Source organism: Gracilinanus agilis, chromosome 1 (genome assembly GCF_016433145.1).
Source record: "Gracilinanus agilis isolate LMUSP501 chromosome 1, AgileGrace, whole genome shotgun sequence".
NCBI lineage: Eukaryota > Metazoa > Chordata > Mammalia > Didelphimorphia > Didelphidae > Gracilinanus > Gracilinanus agilis.
The window spans coordinates 255,300,955-255,318,687 of NC_058130.1; the positions used below are offsets into that span (position 1 = coordinate 255,300,955).

Consider the following 17,733-nt stretch of genomic DNA (forward strand, 5'->3'; position numbering starts at 1 on the left):
GAACTCAAACACAAACCCCAAAAAGATGATACTTCAGAGTTTGGGGAATTAAGGGGTATGTGATAGAGAAAAATAATGGGTCTGGAGGTCAGGAAATGTAAGTTCTCAATAGAAAGAGGGAGGAATTGGAAAGGAGAAAGGAGACGTGGTCTTATAATTTATTCTCTGGTATTAAAAAGGAAGATACATTTTTTAATTTTTAAAATTTTACTCATATTTGGAGATAGGATAAAAGAGTATCATAGGACCTTCAAATACTACTCAAAAGTTAAATTCAACCGAATACTGAATCAATGATCATATTTCATTCCCTGAGGAGAATCTGTAAAATTATGTTTTTGTTTTTTGTTTTTGCTGAACTTACCTATCAACTTTTTCCTTTTTATTATGATTGCTAATATCAGGGAAGGGGGCAGCTAGATGGCACAGTGGATAGAGTATAGGCCTGGAGTCTGGAGGATCTAGGTCCAAATCTGATCTCAGTCACTTACTAACTGTGTGACCCTGGGCAAGTCACTTAACTCTATTTGCTTCAGCTTCCTCATCTGTAAAATGATCTGGAAAAGGGAATGAGAAACTATTTCAGTATCAAGAGAAGAGAACCCCAAATGGGGTCATGGGAAGTGTTGAATACTAGTGAAAAAAACTAAATAGCAAAAATATCAACTACGAATAAGTACCAAAAGACTAAAAACTACCTTTGTTCTTGCTATGAGGAGAGACCTTCTGGCTTCATTTAAAACTTGTCAGTCACACCCATAAGGAGAAGGTCTAAGTCAGAAATACTTTCTTTGAAGATAAGTAATTGATTGGAAGTTCACTCAGCCCCTTAACTAATCTATTTATGTTGTTTCTTCTCCGCCTCTACCTCTGAGTCATTAAGAGACTTCCCTTCCTTACTATTTGGTCTACAAACCATCTCTTCCTCTATTGCTTTTGTTCCAGTTTCTACTCTGGGATTTCCTTGAAGACTGAAGACATACAAGTCCCCTAAACCTTCTACTCATGGTGTCTGTTGCCCTTTTCCTGCTAATGGGTGAGTTTGGGACCTTCAGCTTTATTGGTTGCTTGATATGGGCTTCACCTGGAGGGAGGGAAGGTTGAAGAGAGTCAATGACCAACTTTGAGAGTGAGAGCTAGTATGTGAGATTCTGGAAATGTAGTCCCTATCAGATAAAGTGCAAACTATGTTAACTGATGCTCAGATATGGAGCTGTTCAAGAAAGTTCAGAGAGAAATGTTATCTGTGTGGATGCATTTTAGAGAAGCCTAAAGTAAACAGAATTGAGCTACCTTGATTCAAAGTTAGCCCTTTTCCCTTAAACTTTCTTGGGAAGAATTAAAAGCAGGTGGAGAGAAAGAAGACTGATGAAAAGAATTAGGGGATCAGATCAGCCAGAGCCCAATGTAATAGCATTCTCTGGAACAATGAATGGGCTAGAGATAAAACTAGGACATGTAGAAAGCAGTGAGAAGGGATATAAAGGGACTTTTGAGAATGGGATACAGGAGGCTTAGGGAAGTTAGGACTGAAAGGAAGAGAAAAGATCCAGCATCAGACTTCTCTTTCTTGCTTCTTCAGCCTCCCTTCCCCCTTGGTCATTCCTTCCTCTCCACCTTTGTTTGCACAAAACATGAAAAGAACCACCTTCAAGCCAATCTGTTGCCCCTTCATATCATGGTCCCATCCATGGGAAAGGCTTACTGTAGAAGATGGGATTTTAGCTTGGACTTGAAGGAAACCTGTAGGCACAGATAGAGGAAGGCAGCTCCAACTATGGAGGACAGCCAATGAAAATCAAGTATCTTGTTTGAAGAATGACAACAAAGAGGCCAGTATCAATGAATTTCAGAATATGGAAGTAAGGGTGTAAGGTATAAGAAGACCAAAAAGTTGATTTGGGAGGAGGGTCAGGTTATGGAGAACTTTGAAAACCACACAGGATTTTATATTTGATCCTGGGAGTGATTGTCCACATTTGCTACCTTACTCCTCTCATTTCTTTTAATTTGACTTCCTTCCCACTATTGAATTGAATCAACTTTCTTAAGAGTTCTCACTTCCTTCTCCTCAAGAACTTCTCATCTGCTTTCCTCCCCATCACTGAATTGGATCAATTTTCTTAGTCTTCAGTGACCTAATCATCAGTGGCATAATAGCATTTCTCAGTTCTCATTCTCCACCCTTGGACTATACTTGATATCATTAGTTGACCAACCCCTCCTAGATACTGCCTCCTTCACTGGCTTCAGAAACCCTGCCCCCTCCATGGTTCTCCTCAGCTTTTACAATGATGGACTAAAGTTTGAAAAAATTTAAAGCACCAATATTGCTTTAAGTGCCTACCTCACAGGGTTGTTGTGAGGACCAAAACAGATAATGTAGATAAAGCACTTTGTAACTGTAAAGGCCTATAGAAAACTGGATGATTCAATTTATTTCCTGAGCCATTTTCCACATGTATTTCTAGTCAATTCTGATTTGTTTTTCAAAGGGACCAAAGAAGAGGAAATAAAATGTGTTATTTTGTGACATAACAATAGCTAGCATGAATATTGTTTTAAGGCTTTGCAAATATTTTCCTTTTTTTTAAACTCTCACCTTAATCTGAATTGTAGAATGTTGGAAAACAATTGTCAGAAATTGTTTTTACATGTAACTGAAAAATAAACAAACAAACAATTAACACCTTACTTTCTGTCTTAGAATCAATATTAAGTTTTGGCTCCAAGGCAGAAGAGAGTGAAGGGCTAGACAACTTGGGTTAAATGACTTGCCCAGGGTCACACAGCTAGGAAGTATCTGAGGTCAGATTTGAACCCAGGACCTCCCATCTCCAGGAACAGTTCTTTATCCACTGAGCCACAAACTGTCCCTAAATATTTTCTCTTGAGCCCCATAACAATCCTAGGAAGTAGATACTACTATATTCCTCATTTTAGAGGTGAGAAAACTGAAGCTAAAAGAAGTTAAGTGGCTTATCCTCAGTTATCTTCGGGGCCCAGATCTCTATACACTATGTGCTCTCTACTTGCTATAATGATCTCTAACTAGGTGACTTATGATAATTACCCCCTGTGGAAATAAAAACCAGACTCTGACTATGCCTCTCAGGTCCCCTTTGTTGGTTCCTATTTATCTACCCATTCACCAGTTATGAGAACTTCCCAAGGCTCTGTACTTTGTCCTTGTCTTTTCTCTCTCTCTCTCTCTCTCTCTCTCTCTCTCTCTCTCTCTCTCTCTCTCTCTCTCTCTCTTTCATTCTTGGCAATCTTTTTCACATCCATGACAATGGTTGCTTATGTGAATGACGTATCTTCAGCTTCAAATCTACATTTCCAACTGTGTCTTCATCTAGTTATCCCCATGGCACCTTTCCCAAAACCTGCTCCTTCTAAAAACTTCGTTTTCATTAGTAGCAACACCATTTTCCCAGACCCCTTTCCTTGAAAATAAAAAAGGCATCATTGATTCCTCTCTTTTATATAAAATTAATTGTCAGATCCTATTAGTTCTACCTTTGAAATATCACCTTTTTCCTTCTTCCTACTCCCACTGACACTCTCCTAGTTCAAGGTCTCATTACCTTTTAGTTGGACTATTGCTTTCGATTACTAACTGTTCTCCCTGACCCCTTTCTAAGTAATCCAACATATCGATGCCAGATTTGGGTTCTATCTACCTTGCTCAAAACCTTTTGATAGCTGCCCATCACCTTCTGAATAAAATCCATACTCCTGAGGCTCTCCATAATTTGATTCCAACTTAAGATAAATATGGCACTTGGACCTTTTTACTGTTTTCTTTTTAAAACATGTTATAACATATTTCCACACAAGTTTTCCTAAATTATATGATAGAACTTCTCTCCTTCCCTCTCTTCCTTCCCCCTCCAGGTGCTGGCAGACAATTTGATCTGGGTTATACATGTATTATCATATAAAACATTTCCATAATGTTTATTTTTGTGAGTGATCTTATAAAACCAAAAACCCAAAACATAAATCCAAATAAACAATTGAAAAATCAGGTATGCGTTCATCTGCATTCCTACTCCAACAGTTCTTTCTCTGGAGATGGAGAACATTCCTTGTCATAAATCTCTCAGAATTGCACCTGGACCTTTTTAGCTTGATTCCCAAAGTAGCTAGTTAGAGTGCACAACATGGAATTGGGATGATGTGTCTTCTTGCACTAAGAATACAAAGACAGGCAAGATGGTGCAGGCTTTGAGGAGCTCAATCTAACAAGGGAGACAGGAAGCAAACAACTAGACACTAAGCTAGTGCCTTATCCTATAGGATAAACTGGAAATGATCAACAATGGGGAAGACACTAGCATTAAAAGGCATTGGGAAGGACTTCATGTAGAAAGTGGAATTTTAGCTCAAACTTAAAGGAAACCAGGGAAACCAGTAGGTGAAAATGAAGAAGAAGACAATCCAGATATGGAGGAAGACCCAAGAAACAACGAGGCCAATACCACTAGATTTCAGAGTGGAGTCAGGAGTAAGAGATGCAAGATTTTAAGTAGACTGAAAAGTTGGGAGTGGGGGATAAGGAAGGAAACTGAACATTCAGTAGATAGGTGAGAAGAGGGAATAATGTCATGAAAACTGAGGGAGAAGAAAATATCAAGAAGAGGGTAATTTATTGTGTCAAACATTGCAGAGAAATAAAGTTGAAGACTGGAAAGACCATTGGATCTGGCAATTAAAAGATTGTTAGTAAAAACTGTGAAGAGAGAAGTTTAGGTTAGATGATGGTTGGAATTCAGACAATGAGATGAAAGAAAGAATGAGGATGGAGAAGGCATGGGTATATTTTTAGGCAGGAGAGAAGCGGCCAATAGAGAGGAAGAAAATGAAGATGAGAGAGTGATAAGTTTATCGTTACAAAGGGAACAATTTTCTGAAGAAGAATGGGTGGAATAGGACCACATATTCCCATAGAGGAGTTTTCCTTGGCAAGAAGGGCCACCGCATTATTCAGACAAGGGTGAAGGAGGAGATAATGGCAGACGGCATATGGGTAATATCATATGAGGAAGAGAGAAGAGGGAGTTTTTGGTGAATGGCTTCAATTTTTTGCAGTAAAACATGAAGCAAGGTTCTTAACTGAAAGGGATGGGGGAGAAGAAACTTGAAAGGTTTGAAGAGGGAAAGAAAAGTTTGTAAAAGCCACCACGGCGACTGGGAGAATGGTTCAATTAGGGAGATGTAAAGGGATTGCCCTGACATGGTGAGGGGCCTAGTTGAGGTCATGTAACATAGATTTGTAGTAGACAGTCCAGAATGATTTTGTGTTGGTTTTTTTTTCCTAGAGGTTTTTTTTTTTTTTTTTTTTTTTCCAGTAGTGTGTCAGCAATAGTGGCAGATGGTGGGAGTAAACCAAACCTGAGACTTGGAAGGGCAAGATGGGTGATATGATAAGGGTACAAGGGTCTCAAGAGGAGAGGACACTATAGAGTTGAGCTGGTTCATTTAAAGGGTCAAGTTGGGGAAAGGAGAAGAGTGTAACTAGTGCTAGAGTGATGGCCTGGGAAGGAACTGAGGGGTCCAGGGATCAGAGGTTATGGCGCAGACAAAGAGCAGAGTTTGGGTTTATAACACTGAAGGAGAGGGGGAATGTTAGGTTGTGCTAAGTTAGGAGAATTTCAGACTGCACAAATGTAGAATTACCTCTACCAATGCAGAAGTCAAGATATATAATATATAGTACAAAATATATAATGTACTATATATATATTTGTTTTTGGACAAGTCATCTTCCTAACTAAATTACATAAGCAGGAAATGAGTCTTTGGAAACATAGCAAGTATATTACACATAGTGGATTTTTATTGAGTTTATAATAGTGATAGAATATTACATTTACTACTATATAATAAATATAATATTAAATTATTTTATATAAAATATAACATGTAATATTACATATATTTTTTATTTATTGAGTTAAGTTAAATTGAGTTGAGTAGCTGACACTTTCTAGCTGTGTGAATCTGGGCAAGTCACCTAACCTTATACCTAGCTCTTACTGCTCCTCTGCCTTAGAAATAATATTTAATATCAATTCTAAGAAGAAGGGTAAGGTTTTTAAAAAATAAGTAAACAAACAAATAAATTGAAATGAATAGCTGACAGGAAAATAAATTACTCTCTGGCCCAGTGGTTCCCAAACTTTTTTGGCCTACCACCCCCTTTCCAGTAAAAATATTACTTAGCACCCCCTGGAAATTATGAAACTATTTACTGAACTCAGAATAGAATGTAATACAAAAAAGTGTGGCCATCACTGCCTTCCTGGATCGCTGTAGCACCCACCAGGGTGCGGTGGCGCCCACTTTGGGAATCACTACTCTGGCCCCTTCGCTATTCTTTCAACAAGAGGCTTCACCTCAACTCTGGGCATTTTCACTGGTTGTTCCCCATTTTCCCCTTCCCCATCTCCACCTCCTGGCTTCCCTAGCTTCCTTTAAGTCCCAGCTAAAATCTCACTTTTTGTAGGAAGTCTTTCTCAATCCCCCTTAATTCCAGTATCTTCCCTCTGTTGATTTTTTCCAGTCTTTCCTGTTTTCCTCTGATTTATACAAAACCATTTTCAGGTTCTTTCTCCTGTCAGACTTCTTGAGCTCCTTGTCTTTTTCCTTTTTTTGTAGTCCCAACATTTGGCACATACAGTGACTGGCACTTTATTGATTGCTTTCCTCTCCTCCCTTTAGCTCTGGCCTCTTCTAATGGATTCAATCTGGACACGGAATATCCTACAATCTTCCAGGCAGATGGAGCTGAGTTTGGGCATACTGTGGTCCTGTATGAGGGTTCTCGGTAAGGATATGGACATAATGTAATCTGGAGGTGGCTTAGGCTAACAGCTAAATGGCCTAATGGATATAATGCTGGACCAGGAATCAGGAAGACCTGATAAATCCAGACTCAGATATTGACTAGTGACCCTGGGTAAGTCGTTTTGCCTCTGCCTCAGTTTCCTCAATTATAAAATGAGGAAAATAATAATGCCTACCCTGCAGGGTTTTCCAAGGATAAAATGAGATAACTGTAAAGTGGCTGGCACATAGTAGGTGCTATATACTTATTCTACCGTAGCCCTTAGCACATAGTAAGTTCTATATACTTACTCCCTCCCCCTCCCCTTCCCTTCTACGTGCCTTCATCTTCCCTAGGATTTCTTCTTTCAAAACTTTTCTCTTATTCTGGGAGGGAGGAAAAGTCACAAATAACCTAGTCTCTGTATTGAAATTGGGAACATTCTCAAAATGGCACTAGGAAGTCTTAAGTAAATCTCCCCTCCAACACTTCTCAGGGTGATATGGCTTTCTCCTCCATGTTGTCTATTCTCCCTGGTCCTAGTAATGAGAGTTCTTCTGTGATTCTCCTTTCTCCTGCTCCCATAATAAGCTCCAGGTTTCCACTTCTCCCCACAGCTTGGTGGTAGGAGCCCCACTGGAAAGGACATCCATTAACCAGACAGGCCGACTCTACAACTGTGAATATGGCATTAGGAATTGTGAGCCCATCCCCATGCAGAGTGAGTAAAGGTTCTTGTCCTGGGAGCATACTCTCTCTCCTGCTTTCTGCTTCTGACTCTCTCCTGTCCTTGAGCTTTTTGTTCTGTTTCAGAGACTTGATGCTTCTACTGGAATTCAGACTTTTTGCTTTCCATTACTTAATCCATCAGCCTCCAAGACCTACTGCCTCTGTCCACTCTCCCTGCCTCACCCCCACCCCCAGTATCTTTTCTTTAATTTCCCACATCTTGCAGAATGATAGGATCATAGCTTTAGAGATGGAAAGGACTTCTAATCCAGTCTTCTCATTTTACAGAGAAGAAAACTGAGGCCCAGGGGGATTAAATAACTTGTTCTAGGTCACACAGGTGGCAGACCTGGGATTTGAGCTTTCATCCTCCAGATCCCAAACCATTATATTTTCTACTTTACTATATACTTTGCAGAAGCCCAAGGGGGTGACCTCTCAGTCTCATGTGCCCTATATGTTCTGTGTCTCTCTAGTCCCTCTAGAGGCAGTGGATATGTCCCTGGGGCTTTCTCTAACAACTAGTACAAACCCTTCACAGATTCTGGTGAGTTGGCCTGGGTCACAGGAGGATAATGGAGGGAAGGTACTGGAATTAAGGGGGATTGGGAAAGGCTTCCTATAGAAGTTGGAATTTTAGCTGAACTTAAAGGAAGCCAGGGAAGCTCAGAGGAGGGGATGGGGAAGAAGGGCAGGTAATAGAGGTTAAAAAGAGATGGGGCTGGGGGACACAGTGTCTGCATGTGAAAAAAAAGTAGTTACCTTGGGTTAGAGCTCAGGTGGAACCTCTGGGACCCATTGACCCCCTCAAACCCTTTTTTTTTTGTCTCCTCAGGCCTGTGGACCCACAATACACCAAGCCTGTGGGGTGAACATGTATATGAAAGGTTTCTGTTTTCTGTTGAATTCAAACTTGCAGCAACATCAGAAGTTCCCAGCAGCCCTACAAAGTGAGTCACTATGTGGAGGCTCTAAGATCCTTTGTGGAAGATACTGTAATAGTTAAAAAAATTTTTTTTATTTTATTTTTTAAAAAAATTTTCCATGGTTACATGATTCATGTTCTTACTTTCCCCTTCACCCCCCTGTCACACACACACACCCATAGCCAACGTGCATTTCCACTGGTTTTAACATGTGTCATTGATTAAGACCTATTTCCATATTATTGATAGTTGCATTGGTGTGGTCATTTTGAGTCTATATACCCAATCATGTCCGCATCAACCCATGTGTTCAAGCACTTGTTTTTCTTCTGTGTTTCCACTCCTGTAGTTCTTTCTCTGAATATGGAGAGTGTTCCTTTCCATAAATCCCTCAGAATTGTCCTGGGTCATTGCATTGCTGCTAGTACAGAAGTCCATTACATTCGATTTTACCACAGTGTATCAGTCTCTGGGTACAATGTTCTTCTGGCTCTGCTCCTTTCAATCTGCATCAATTCCTGAAGGTCATTCCAGTTCACATAGAATTCCTCCAGTTCATTATTCCTTTGAGCATAATAGTATTCCATCACCAGCATATGCCACAATTTGTTCAGTCATTCCCCAATTGATGGGCATACCCTCATTTTCCAGTTTTTTGCCACCACAAAAATTGTGGCTATAAATATTTTTGTACAAGTCTTTTTACCTATGATCTCTTTGGGGGTACAAACCCAGCAATGGTATGGCTGGCTCAAAGGGCAGGCAGTCTTTTAGCACTCTTTGGGCATGGTTCCAAATTGCCATTCAGAATGGTTGGATCAGTTCACAATTCCATCAGGAATGCATTAATGTCCCAATTTTGCCACATTCCCTCCAACATTTATTACTCTCCCCTGCTGTCATTTTAGCCAATCTTCTAGGTGTGAGGTAGTATCTCAGAGTTGTTTTGGTTTGCATTTCTCTAATTATTAGAGATTTAGAACATGTTCTCATGTGCTTATTGATAGTTTTGATTTCTTTATCTGAAAATTGCCCATTCATGTCCCTTGCCCATTTATCAATTGGGGAATGGCTTGATTTTTTATACAATTGATTTAGCTCCTCGTACATTTGAGTAGTTAGACCTCTGTCAGAATTTTTTGTTATAATGATTTTTTCCCAGTTTGTTGTTTCCCTTCTGATTTTGGTTGTATTGTTTTTGTTTGTACAAAAACTTTTCAATTTAATATAATCAAAATTATTTTACATTTTGTAATTTTTTCTAACTCTTGCTTGGTTTTAAAATCTTTCCTTTCCCAGAGATCTGACAAGTATACTATTCTGTGTTTGCTTAATTTACTTATAGTTTCCTTCTTTGTAAAATTTTTTTTAAATCCTCACCTTCCGTCTTGGAGTCAATACTGTGTATTGGCTCCAAAGCAGAAGAGTGGCAAGGACAGGCAATGGGAGTCAAGTGACTTGCCCAGGGTCACACAGCTGGGAAGTGTCTGAGGCCAGATTTGAACCTAGGACTTCCTGTCTCTAGCCCTGGCTCTCAATCCACTGATCTACCCAGCTGCCCCCCTTTGTAATAGTTTTTATTTTTTATTTTTAAATCCTTACCAGTACTTTAAACCTTTATCAGTACTAAGTATTGGTTCCAAGGCAGAAGAGCAGCAAGGGCTAGACCAGTGATGGGCAAACTTTTTAAAGAGGGGGCCAAAGGAAAGGAAATGCTCATCTGTCAGTCTGTTTCTAAGGCAACTCTTTCGAAGTTTCACTGTATTGTATCCTACTCATTGTATTCTTCAGATTAGGAATAATGTCCTCAGCCAGATAGAACATTTCAGGGGGCCGTATCTGGCCCACTGGCCGTAGTTTGCCCATCACTGGACTAGACAATGGGGGTTAAGTGACTTGCCCAGGGTCACACAGGAAGTTTCTGAGGTCAAATTGGAATCCAGAACCTCTTGTCTCAAAGCCAGACTCTCTAGCTGCTAAGCCACCTGATCATGGATACTCCTGATGGGAAGGGGAAAGGGAAAAATACTGAAGAGTATTCATTCATAGAACAAGCACTTATTAAACAACTACTATGTGCCTTACAGAGGCAACTGTGACTCAGTGGTTAATAGCACTGAACCTGGAGTCAAGAAGATCTTGATCAAGATCAAGAAGTTCAAATCAGGCTTCAGATACTTCCTAGCTCTATGAACTTTGGGCAAGTCACTTAACCCTCTGTATGCTTAGGAGGAAAGTGGCTTGGTGGATAGAGTGCTGGAAAGATCTGAATTCAAATCAGACCTCAGATACTTCCTACCTGTGTGACCCTGGACAAGTCACTTAACCTCAATTGCCTGACAAAAAGAATCTACTGGATCCCCTGGAGAAGGAAATGGCAAACCACTCCTGTATCCTTGCCAAGAAAACCCCATGGATAGCTATGGTCCATGAAGAGTCAGACATGGCTAAACAACAATATGCGCCCTAGGTTCTGGGTTAAGTGCTGAGGACAAATGACAAAAAAAAAAAAAAAAAAGGCAGTCAGAGTAGCAAGGTGGACACATCCTAGCTGTATGACTCTCACTCAACCTCCATCACCAAGCCCTTATAGCTCTTCTGCCTTGGAGCCAATGCACAGTATTGATTCAAAGATGGATGAGAAGGGCTTAAAGTTTAAGAAGCAGTCCTTGCTCTCATGGAGCTCAGGTTCCACTGGGGAGAGATGTTTGCAGATAAGTAAGTACTCAATAGAGGCAAAGTGAATACTGTGTAATTTCAGGGGAGGGGGTAGCAGGCCACTCACTGATGACCTGGTGGTTGGTATGGGTCTCAGGTTGGAGGGGGCACCTGAGCTGAGCCTTGAAGGAAACTAGGGAGGTAAATTCTGAAAGGCAAAGGTGAGAAGGGAGTACATTCCAGGCAGAGGGGAAGAGACCCTGCAAAGGCATAGAGGAGAGGGATGGAATGTCTTTTAGGGTGAGTCATAAGTAGTCAGTCAACAAGCATTCATGTTAAGCCCTTCCTATGTGTCAGTCAGACCCTGTGCTAAGTGCTGGGGAGATACAGAAAAACAAAAAAGATCTCTCATTCTAATGGAGGAGATAGTATGCAAAGAACAAGATATGTCCTGTGTAAATAGAAGGAAATTTCAAAGAAAAGAGAGGCAGAGGGAGGGAACAAGTATTTATCAAGCACCTATTATGTGCCAGGAGTTTTATAAATATTACCTCATTTGATTCTCACAATAACCTTGTAAGGCAGGCGTTGTTAAGACTCCCATTTTCCAGGTGAGGAAACTGAGGCAGACAGATTAAGTGACTTGCCCAGGATCACACAGCTAGTAAATTTCTGACACTGGATTTGAACACAGGCCTTGCTGAATAAGGGCAGGTAGGATGGAGTGCCAATCCTAAAATCAAGAAGTCTCTTCTTTCTTTGTAAGTTCAAATCCAGCCTGAGACATTTACTAGCTGTGTGACCCTTGACAAGTCATTTAACCCATTTGCCTAAGGACGTGATTGAATGACAACTTGCTGCCTCCAAGCACTATCCTGTGCCACTGACCTGCCTGGAGGAGAGGGAGAAGGCAGAACTGGGAGGGCTTTTTGTAAAAGGTAGGACCTAAGCTAAGGCTGGAACATACTTGGAAATGTCATAGTGTGCTAGATGAATGGGTCTATGGAGATAGAGAGGGAAAGCTAGGAGAGTAGAGGTCACTTGGCCCAAGGGTCATTTAAATTTGGCCAGATTCCTCTGTAATTCAGATGGACTGGACAGCATCTGATAGGAATGATGTGGTGTGCAATAAGATTGGAGAAGGTGTGTGGATGGAGGGCTGAGGAGGGAACAAGGCAAACCATTGCCATTGCAACATGCCAATCCAAATGGAGAGCTGGGAAGTGGACCTTCAACTACCCTTCAAGAACACAGATCATAGACTGAGAGCTCAGAATGGCCTTAGAGGCCATCTGGTCCAAACCCCTCATTCTATAGGACATGACGCTCAGGATTAATATACATGTCACAGACTGACAAGAGCAGGTTACTTCTGAGTTGGACATTCAACTCTGGGAATAGACAGGTAGCCAGAAAAAGGTAGGTAATCCAGTTTGGGAGAATCCATCAATACAGGGTACCTGATCAAAGCCTGGGTCCCATCACCACTATCTTGAGCCCTAGACAGAATATAGAGAATGGAAATTTCATGATTGGAATATTTTCCACTTAGAGGGCATTCCTTCTTAATGTCAAGAGGCCCTTGATGTACTCCCAGGGAATATAAGTTCTTTGAGGAAAAGGACTATTTATTCCCTTTTGTTTTTATACCCAGAACCACCCATGTTTGACACATAGAAGGGTATTGAAACAAGAGAAGGAACTCCTCCCATTCTGGTGGAGAGAGCTTCCCTTGTGCTTTGGAAGGGGTTGAAGGACCCTTGTCTTGAGAAGAAGGAAGTTGAGTTGAGAATGGAGTGGGTGCCTGCCTGTATTTGGTTGAGTGGGAAGGATTCTGAATTTGAAAGGGGAAGTTTCTAAATTCTGGGTATTTAGAGTCTTTGTTGGTAGACATTAGAGAACCCTCTGAAAGGGAAATAAGGGAACTAAAGTGGGAAACAGGACTGACTGGGTCAGTGTTAGAGGAACTAATCTTAGCTCTGACACTACCTATGAGATCATGAATAAGCAACTTCTCTTTGGGACTCTTTCTATATTTTTAAAATGCCGGGATTGAAGTCCCCTTCCATCTACAATCCTGCCTTTTTTTTTTCCCCCTGATAGGGGATTGGAAAGGCCTGGAGAGTATATTCTAGTGATAACATTACTAAAGGGAAGTGAATGTGGTTGTTAAGTCCTGTCAGATTCTTCATGATCCTTTTTTTAATGAGATTTTTCTTGGCAAAGATACTAGAGTGGTTTGCCATTTCTTTCTCCAAGGTCCCCATTTTACAATAGAGGAAAATGAGGTAAACAACCTAAGTGACTTGCCCAGGGTCACAGAACTTGTAAGTGTCTGAGGCTAGATTTGAATTCAGGTTTTCCTTACTCCAGGCCCGACACTATCCATTGAACCACCTAGTTGGGAAGTGGGTAGCTCTGGTGAAATAGGTATGACAATAATAATGATGTTAACAGTGATAGCATTTATCTGGTACATTAAGGTTTACAAAATAGTCTCTCATTTGATACTCCTACCCTTCTTCTCTCTTCCAGAGTGTCCCAAACAAGACACTGATATTGCGTTCCTGATCGATGGCTCTGGAAGCATTTCTGCACCTGATTTTCAGAAAATGAAAAACTTTGTGAAAGCCGTGATAAGTCAATTTGAAAAACCCAGCACACAGGTAAGCTGCTGGGACAGATTACCTTAGTTTGGTTATGTGGAGGGAAACCCGAGGACACAAATCAAGGAGCATAATAGAGAAGCAGGTATTGGGACATGCAGGAAGACCTTTCTTCTCAGTTGTTGACATCAAATCACTGCTGACTCAATTTATTTATACCCACACCTGGTCTTGGGGTTCTCCTCCTCCCAATCAGACCACTCCTCAGTCTCCTTTGCTGAATTCTCATTTGGATCATGCCTTCTAATCATATGTGTACCGCTGGTTTCTGTCCTGGACTCTTTTCTTCTCCCTCTATACTTCCTGCTTGGTGATCTCATTAGCTTTCATGGATTTAATTACCATTGCCATGCTGACAATTCTCAAATCTCCCAATCCTTCCCACACCTCTCTTCTGTCCTCCAAAACTTTCAGACATTTCAAACTTGGTGTCCACTTGACATCTTAAACTCAACACATCCAGAACCAAACTCATTATCTTTCCCTCCAAAACCTTTCCCCTGATACTAAAATTGCCCTTACTGTCAAGGGCAACACCATACTCTCAGTCCTTTAGGCTTGTAACCTGGATGTCATCCTTAACTCTTCACCAGTTATTCTTCCATATACCCAATCTGTTGCCAAGGCCTAATGATTTCACTTTTGCAACATCTCTCAAATATGTCCTGTCTCACCTCTGACATTGTCACCACTCTGGTGCAAACCTTTATTGTCTCACACCTGGACTATCACAACAGCCTGCTGGTGAGACTCCCTGCCTCAGGTCTTTTCCCACTCCAATTCATCCTTCATTTAGTCACCATAGTGATTTCCCTAAATCATGTCTATTCAATAATAGCTACCTGTAGGATCAAATTCAAAATCTCTTTTGGAGATTCAAAGTTCCTTATAGCCTAGCCCCATCCTAGTTTTCCAGTTTTTTCACCCTGTACTCCTTGCCACTTATTCATATAATACATGTTCCATGATACTAGCTTTCTTGCTCTCCTCTGAACAAGACACTCCATCTCTCAACTCCAGGTATTTTCTCCGAATGACCTTCATCCCTAAAAAGCTCTCCTGATTCCTGATCTCTGCCTTCCACCTATTTGGATTCCTTTAAGTCTCAGCTGAAATCTCATCTTCTTCAGGACTCAGGCTCTCTCAATTCTAGTGCCTCTCCTCTTTTAATTGTTCCCTATTTATCATATATACACATATATGTAGTTTGTTGATATGTAATTGTTTGCTTGTTGTCTTCTCCATTAGATTGTTAGGACAAGAATTGTCTCTTGCCTCTTTTTGTATCCCAGTGTTTAGCACAATGCCTGATACCTAGTAAGCATTTAATAAATGTGAATTGACTGACACAGCTATAGGTCCTTCACCATCAAACTTTCTTGTAGGAGTAGTGAAAAGAGGATGGTCTGTTCACACACACACACACACACACACACACACACACAAACACACACACTCCCCCAACCTCACCATCCTACTTCCTTATAGAAAATGTGAATAGAGTGATCTCAAGGGGGCTTTTGGTTTCCACAGTTTGCCCTGATGCAGTACGCAACCGAATTCTTCACGCATTTCACATTTGACACATTCAAGCACAGTCATGATGTTGAAAGGCTGGTAGACAACATTCATCAACTTCGTGGAATGACAAAAACTGCCTCAGGCATCAAAAAAGCCATGTAAGTCTCCTTCGTCTGACATGCCACGTCTAACTCCATCCTAGTACAGCTACCTTGCTCTCTGCTGAGAGTATCAAAGGAGATATTGGAATAAAAGATGTTGCTCCTGTTGATAGAAAGGAGCAACTTTGGAAAGTAGGGAAGTAGAGACAAAAAAAAAAAGCCCATTTTCCTGATGTCCCTGGGACTAGAACCTTATTCAGGACCAGATCTCCTTCACTTAGTTTAAGAAGAACTGAATGATTCAGCCTCAGATACACAAAGAGAATAGTGTTGACCCATTCCTTGGTTATATTTCAGTGTTGAACTGTACTTGGGTTTGGTCTCTTCCCTCCTTGGAGCAGCTATGTTCCTGCTCATTCTTTCCCTGGGGTCAACTATGTTTCTAGACCTAATGAGTTTTCTTACTTAGGGTCAATCTCAGTGAGTATGAATTCTCCACAAGAATTTGGTCCTCTTTCTTCCCTGGGCAGAAATGAACTCTTTCAGAAAACAAGTGGAGCACGGGAACATGCCACTAAGATCCTCATTGTCATCACAGATGGAGAGAAATATAACGACCCCTTGGAATATAGTCATGTCATTCCTAAAGCAGAGAAAGCTGGAATAATCCGATATGCAATTGGGGTACAGAAGGACCTCAAAATTTTCCCAAATCTCTTCTCTCTTTCCTTTCCAAGTCATGAATAAACTTCTCTCTCATAACTTTATTCCAAAATGGGGGCAGCTTCTTCCTCTCTTTGTGTCCTCCAATGGTAAGGCCCTCTGTCAAGCCCAACTTCCTTATCTCTCACCCAACCTCTTGTTCTCAAGAGTATGCAAACCTTGTCCTAACTTGGAAGACATAAGCCTTTCCCCCCTCAGAACTTCCTGGGGTGAAGACCTTTTCCCTATGGCTCTAACCCTCTTCTTCCTTGTCGAAGGTGGGATACGCTTTTGGACGTCCAGCCTCCAGAGAAGAACTAAATGAAATAGCATCAAAACCCTCAAAGGATCACATATTCTGGGTTGACAACTTTGGAGCACTCAGCAACATTCAAAATCAGCTAAAAGAAAAGATCTTTGCCATCGAGGGTAAGTCAGAGCCCCACTGCTGGGCCCTTAAAATGTTTCATTCCCAAAACCTATCTTCCATGATGTAGGCATCCTATCCCTAGTCCAGGTTTCTTCAGTGGATAGAGCAGTGGCTTTGGAGTCAGGAAAACCCGGATTCAAATCAGGCACTTACTAGTTTTGTGACCCTGGGCAAATAACTCATTTTCCTCAGTTGTAAAATGGGGACCCTGATAGCAGGATTATTGAGAGGATCAAATGAGATACATGTAAAGTGCTTAGCACAATTCCTGGCATATAGTAGTTAATTAATAAATACTTGTTTCTTTCCTTCCCTACAAAATCTAGAACTATATTGAATCCCTCATCCTAGCCATTACACTTCCAAACCTCGTGCCCATCTCTCTTCACTATCCAAATTCTTTTCCATAAAATATTTAAGAACCTTTACTCTTCACAGGTACCAAGTCCAGGGACAGTATCTCCTTCCAGCATGAAATGTCTCAGGAGGGCTTCAGTGTTGCAGTTACACCAGTAAGTGTGGATCCATCACTAGGGCAGGGTGACAGGGGAGAGGAGGGAATAGGGAAGAGAGGAAAGGAAAAGAAAGGTCCAGAAGAAAATTGTTCCATCAATGACAGGCACTTCTGTTTGGGATAGTGTATCTTCATTCTCCAAACATCCCCAGTTCTGAAACTTTTTCTCCCAGGAAGGGCCAGCCCTTGGAACCGTGGGAAGCTTTGACTGGTCAGGCGGTGTCTTCTTGTACTCCCTAACTGGACCCTCCACCTTTATCAAGACATCCAGTGTGGATACGGACATGAACAATGCTTACCTGGGTGAGTACAGAGAGACTGGGAAGAAGAAAAGAACTAAGGGGATGGGACCAAGTAGGGGTGGGAAGTTGGTGTCCAGGAAGAGATTGGCTTGAGGAAGAACATCCTGGTGGAAGAACATTATGAGGGCCATAAGGTAAAGATTGAGATTGAGGTCTTGTCTTTTCAGGTTATTCTACTGAAGCATTCATTTGGAATACTGCTCCAAGTCTTGTCCTGGGAGCCCCCCGATACCAGCACGTGGGGAAGGTTGTACTCTTCATCAGGAGACGTGGAACCTGGGTACAGAAGGCTGAGGTCAAAGGGACACAGGTGAAGAACTAAGAACCTGGGGTTACAAGGAAGAAGGGGCAG

The 17,733-nt window shown here is 41.3% G+C and overlaps 1 protein-coding gene across 1 annotated transcript in view; it reads left to right on the forward strand.

Annotated features, from left to right (window-relative positions):
* The first annotated feature begins 1,005 nt into the window (after positions 1–1,005).
* The window catches only part of LOC123231279 (integrin alpha-X-like), a 39,039-nt gene continuing 22,311 nt past the window's right edge, over positions 1,006–17,733 (forward strand). Inside the window, exons 1-12 of the mRNA XM_044657535.1 lie at positions 1,006–1,036; positions 6,727–6,832; positions 7,450–7,553; positions 8,038–8,108; positions 8,397–8,511; positions 13,681–13,811; positions 15,345–15,490; positions 15,964–16,117; positions 16,414–16,564; positions 17,004–17,077; positions 17,253–17,382; positions 17,549–17,691. Of these exons, the coding sequence (XP_044513470.1) occupies positions 1,006–1,036; positions 6,727–6,832; positions 7,450–7,553; positions 8,038–8,108; positions 8,397–8,511; positions 13,681–13,811; positions 15,345–15,490; positions 15,964–16,117; positions 16,414–16,564; positions 17,004–17,077; positions 17,253–17,382; positions 17,549–17,691 (1,356 nt within the window). The remainder of the gene's footprint in view (positions 1,037–6,726; positions 6,833–7,449; positions 7,554–8,037; positions 8,109–8,396; positions 8,512–13,680; positions 13,812–15,344; positions 15,491–15,963; positions 16,118–16,413; positions 16,565–17,003; positions 17,078–17,252; positions 17,383–17,548; positions 17,692–17,733) is intronic.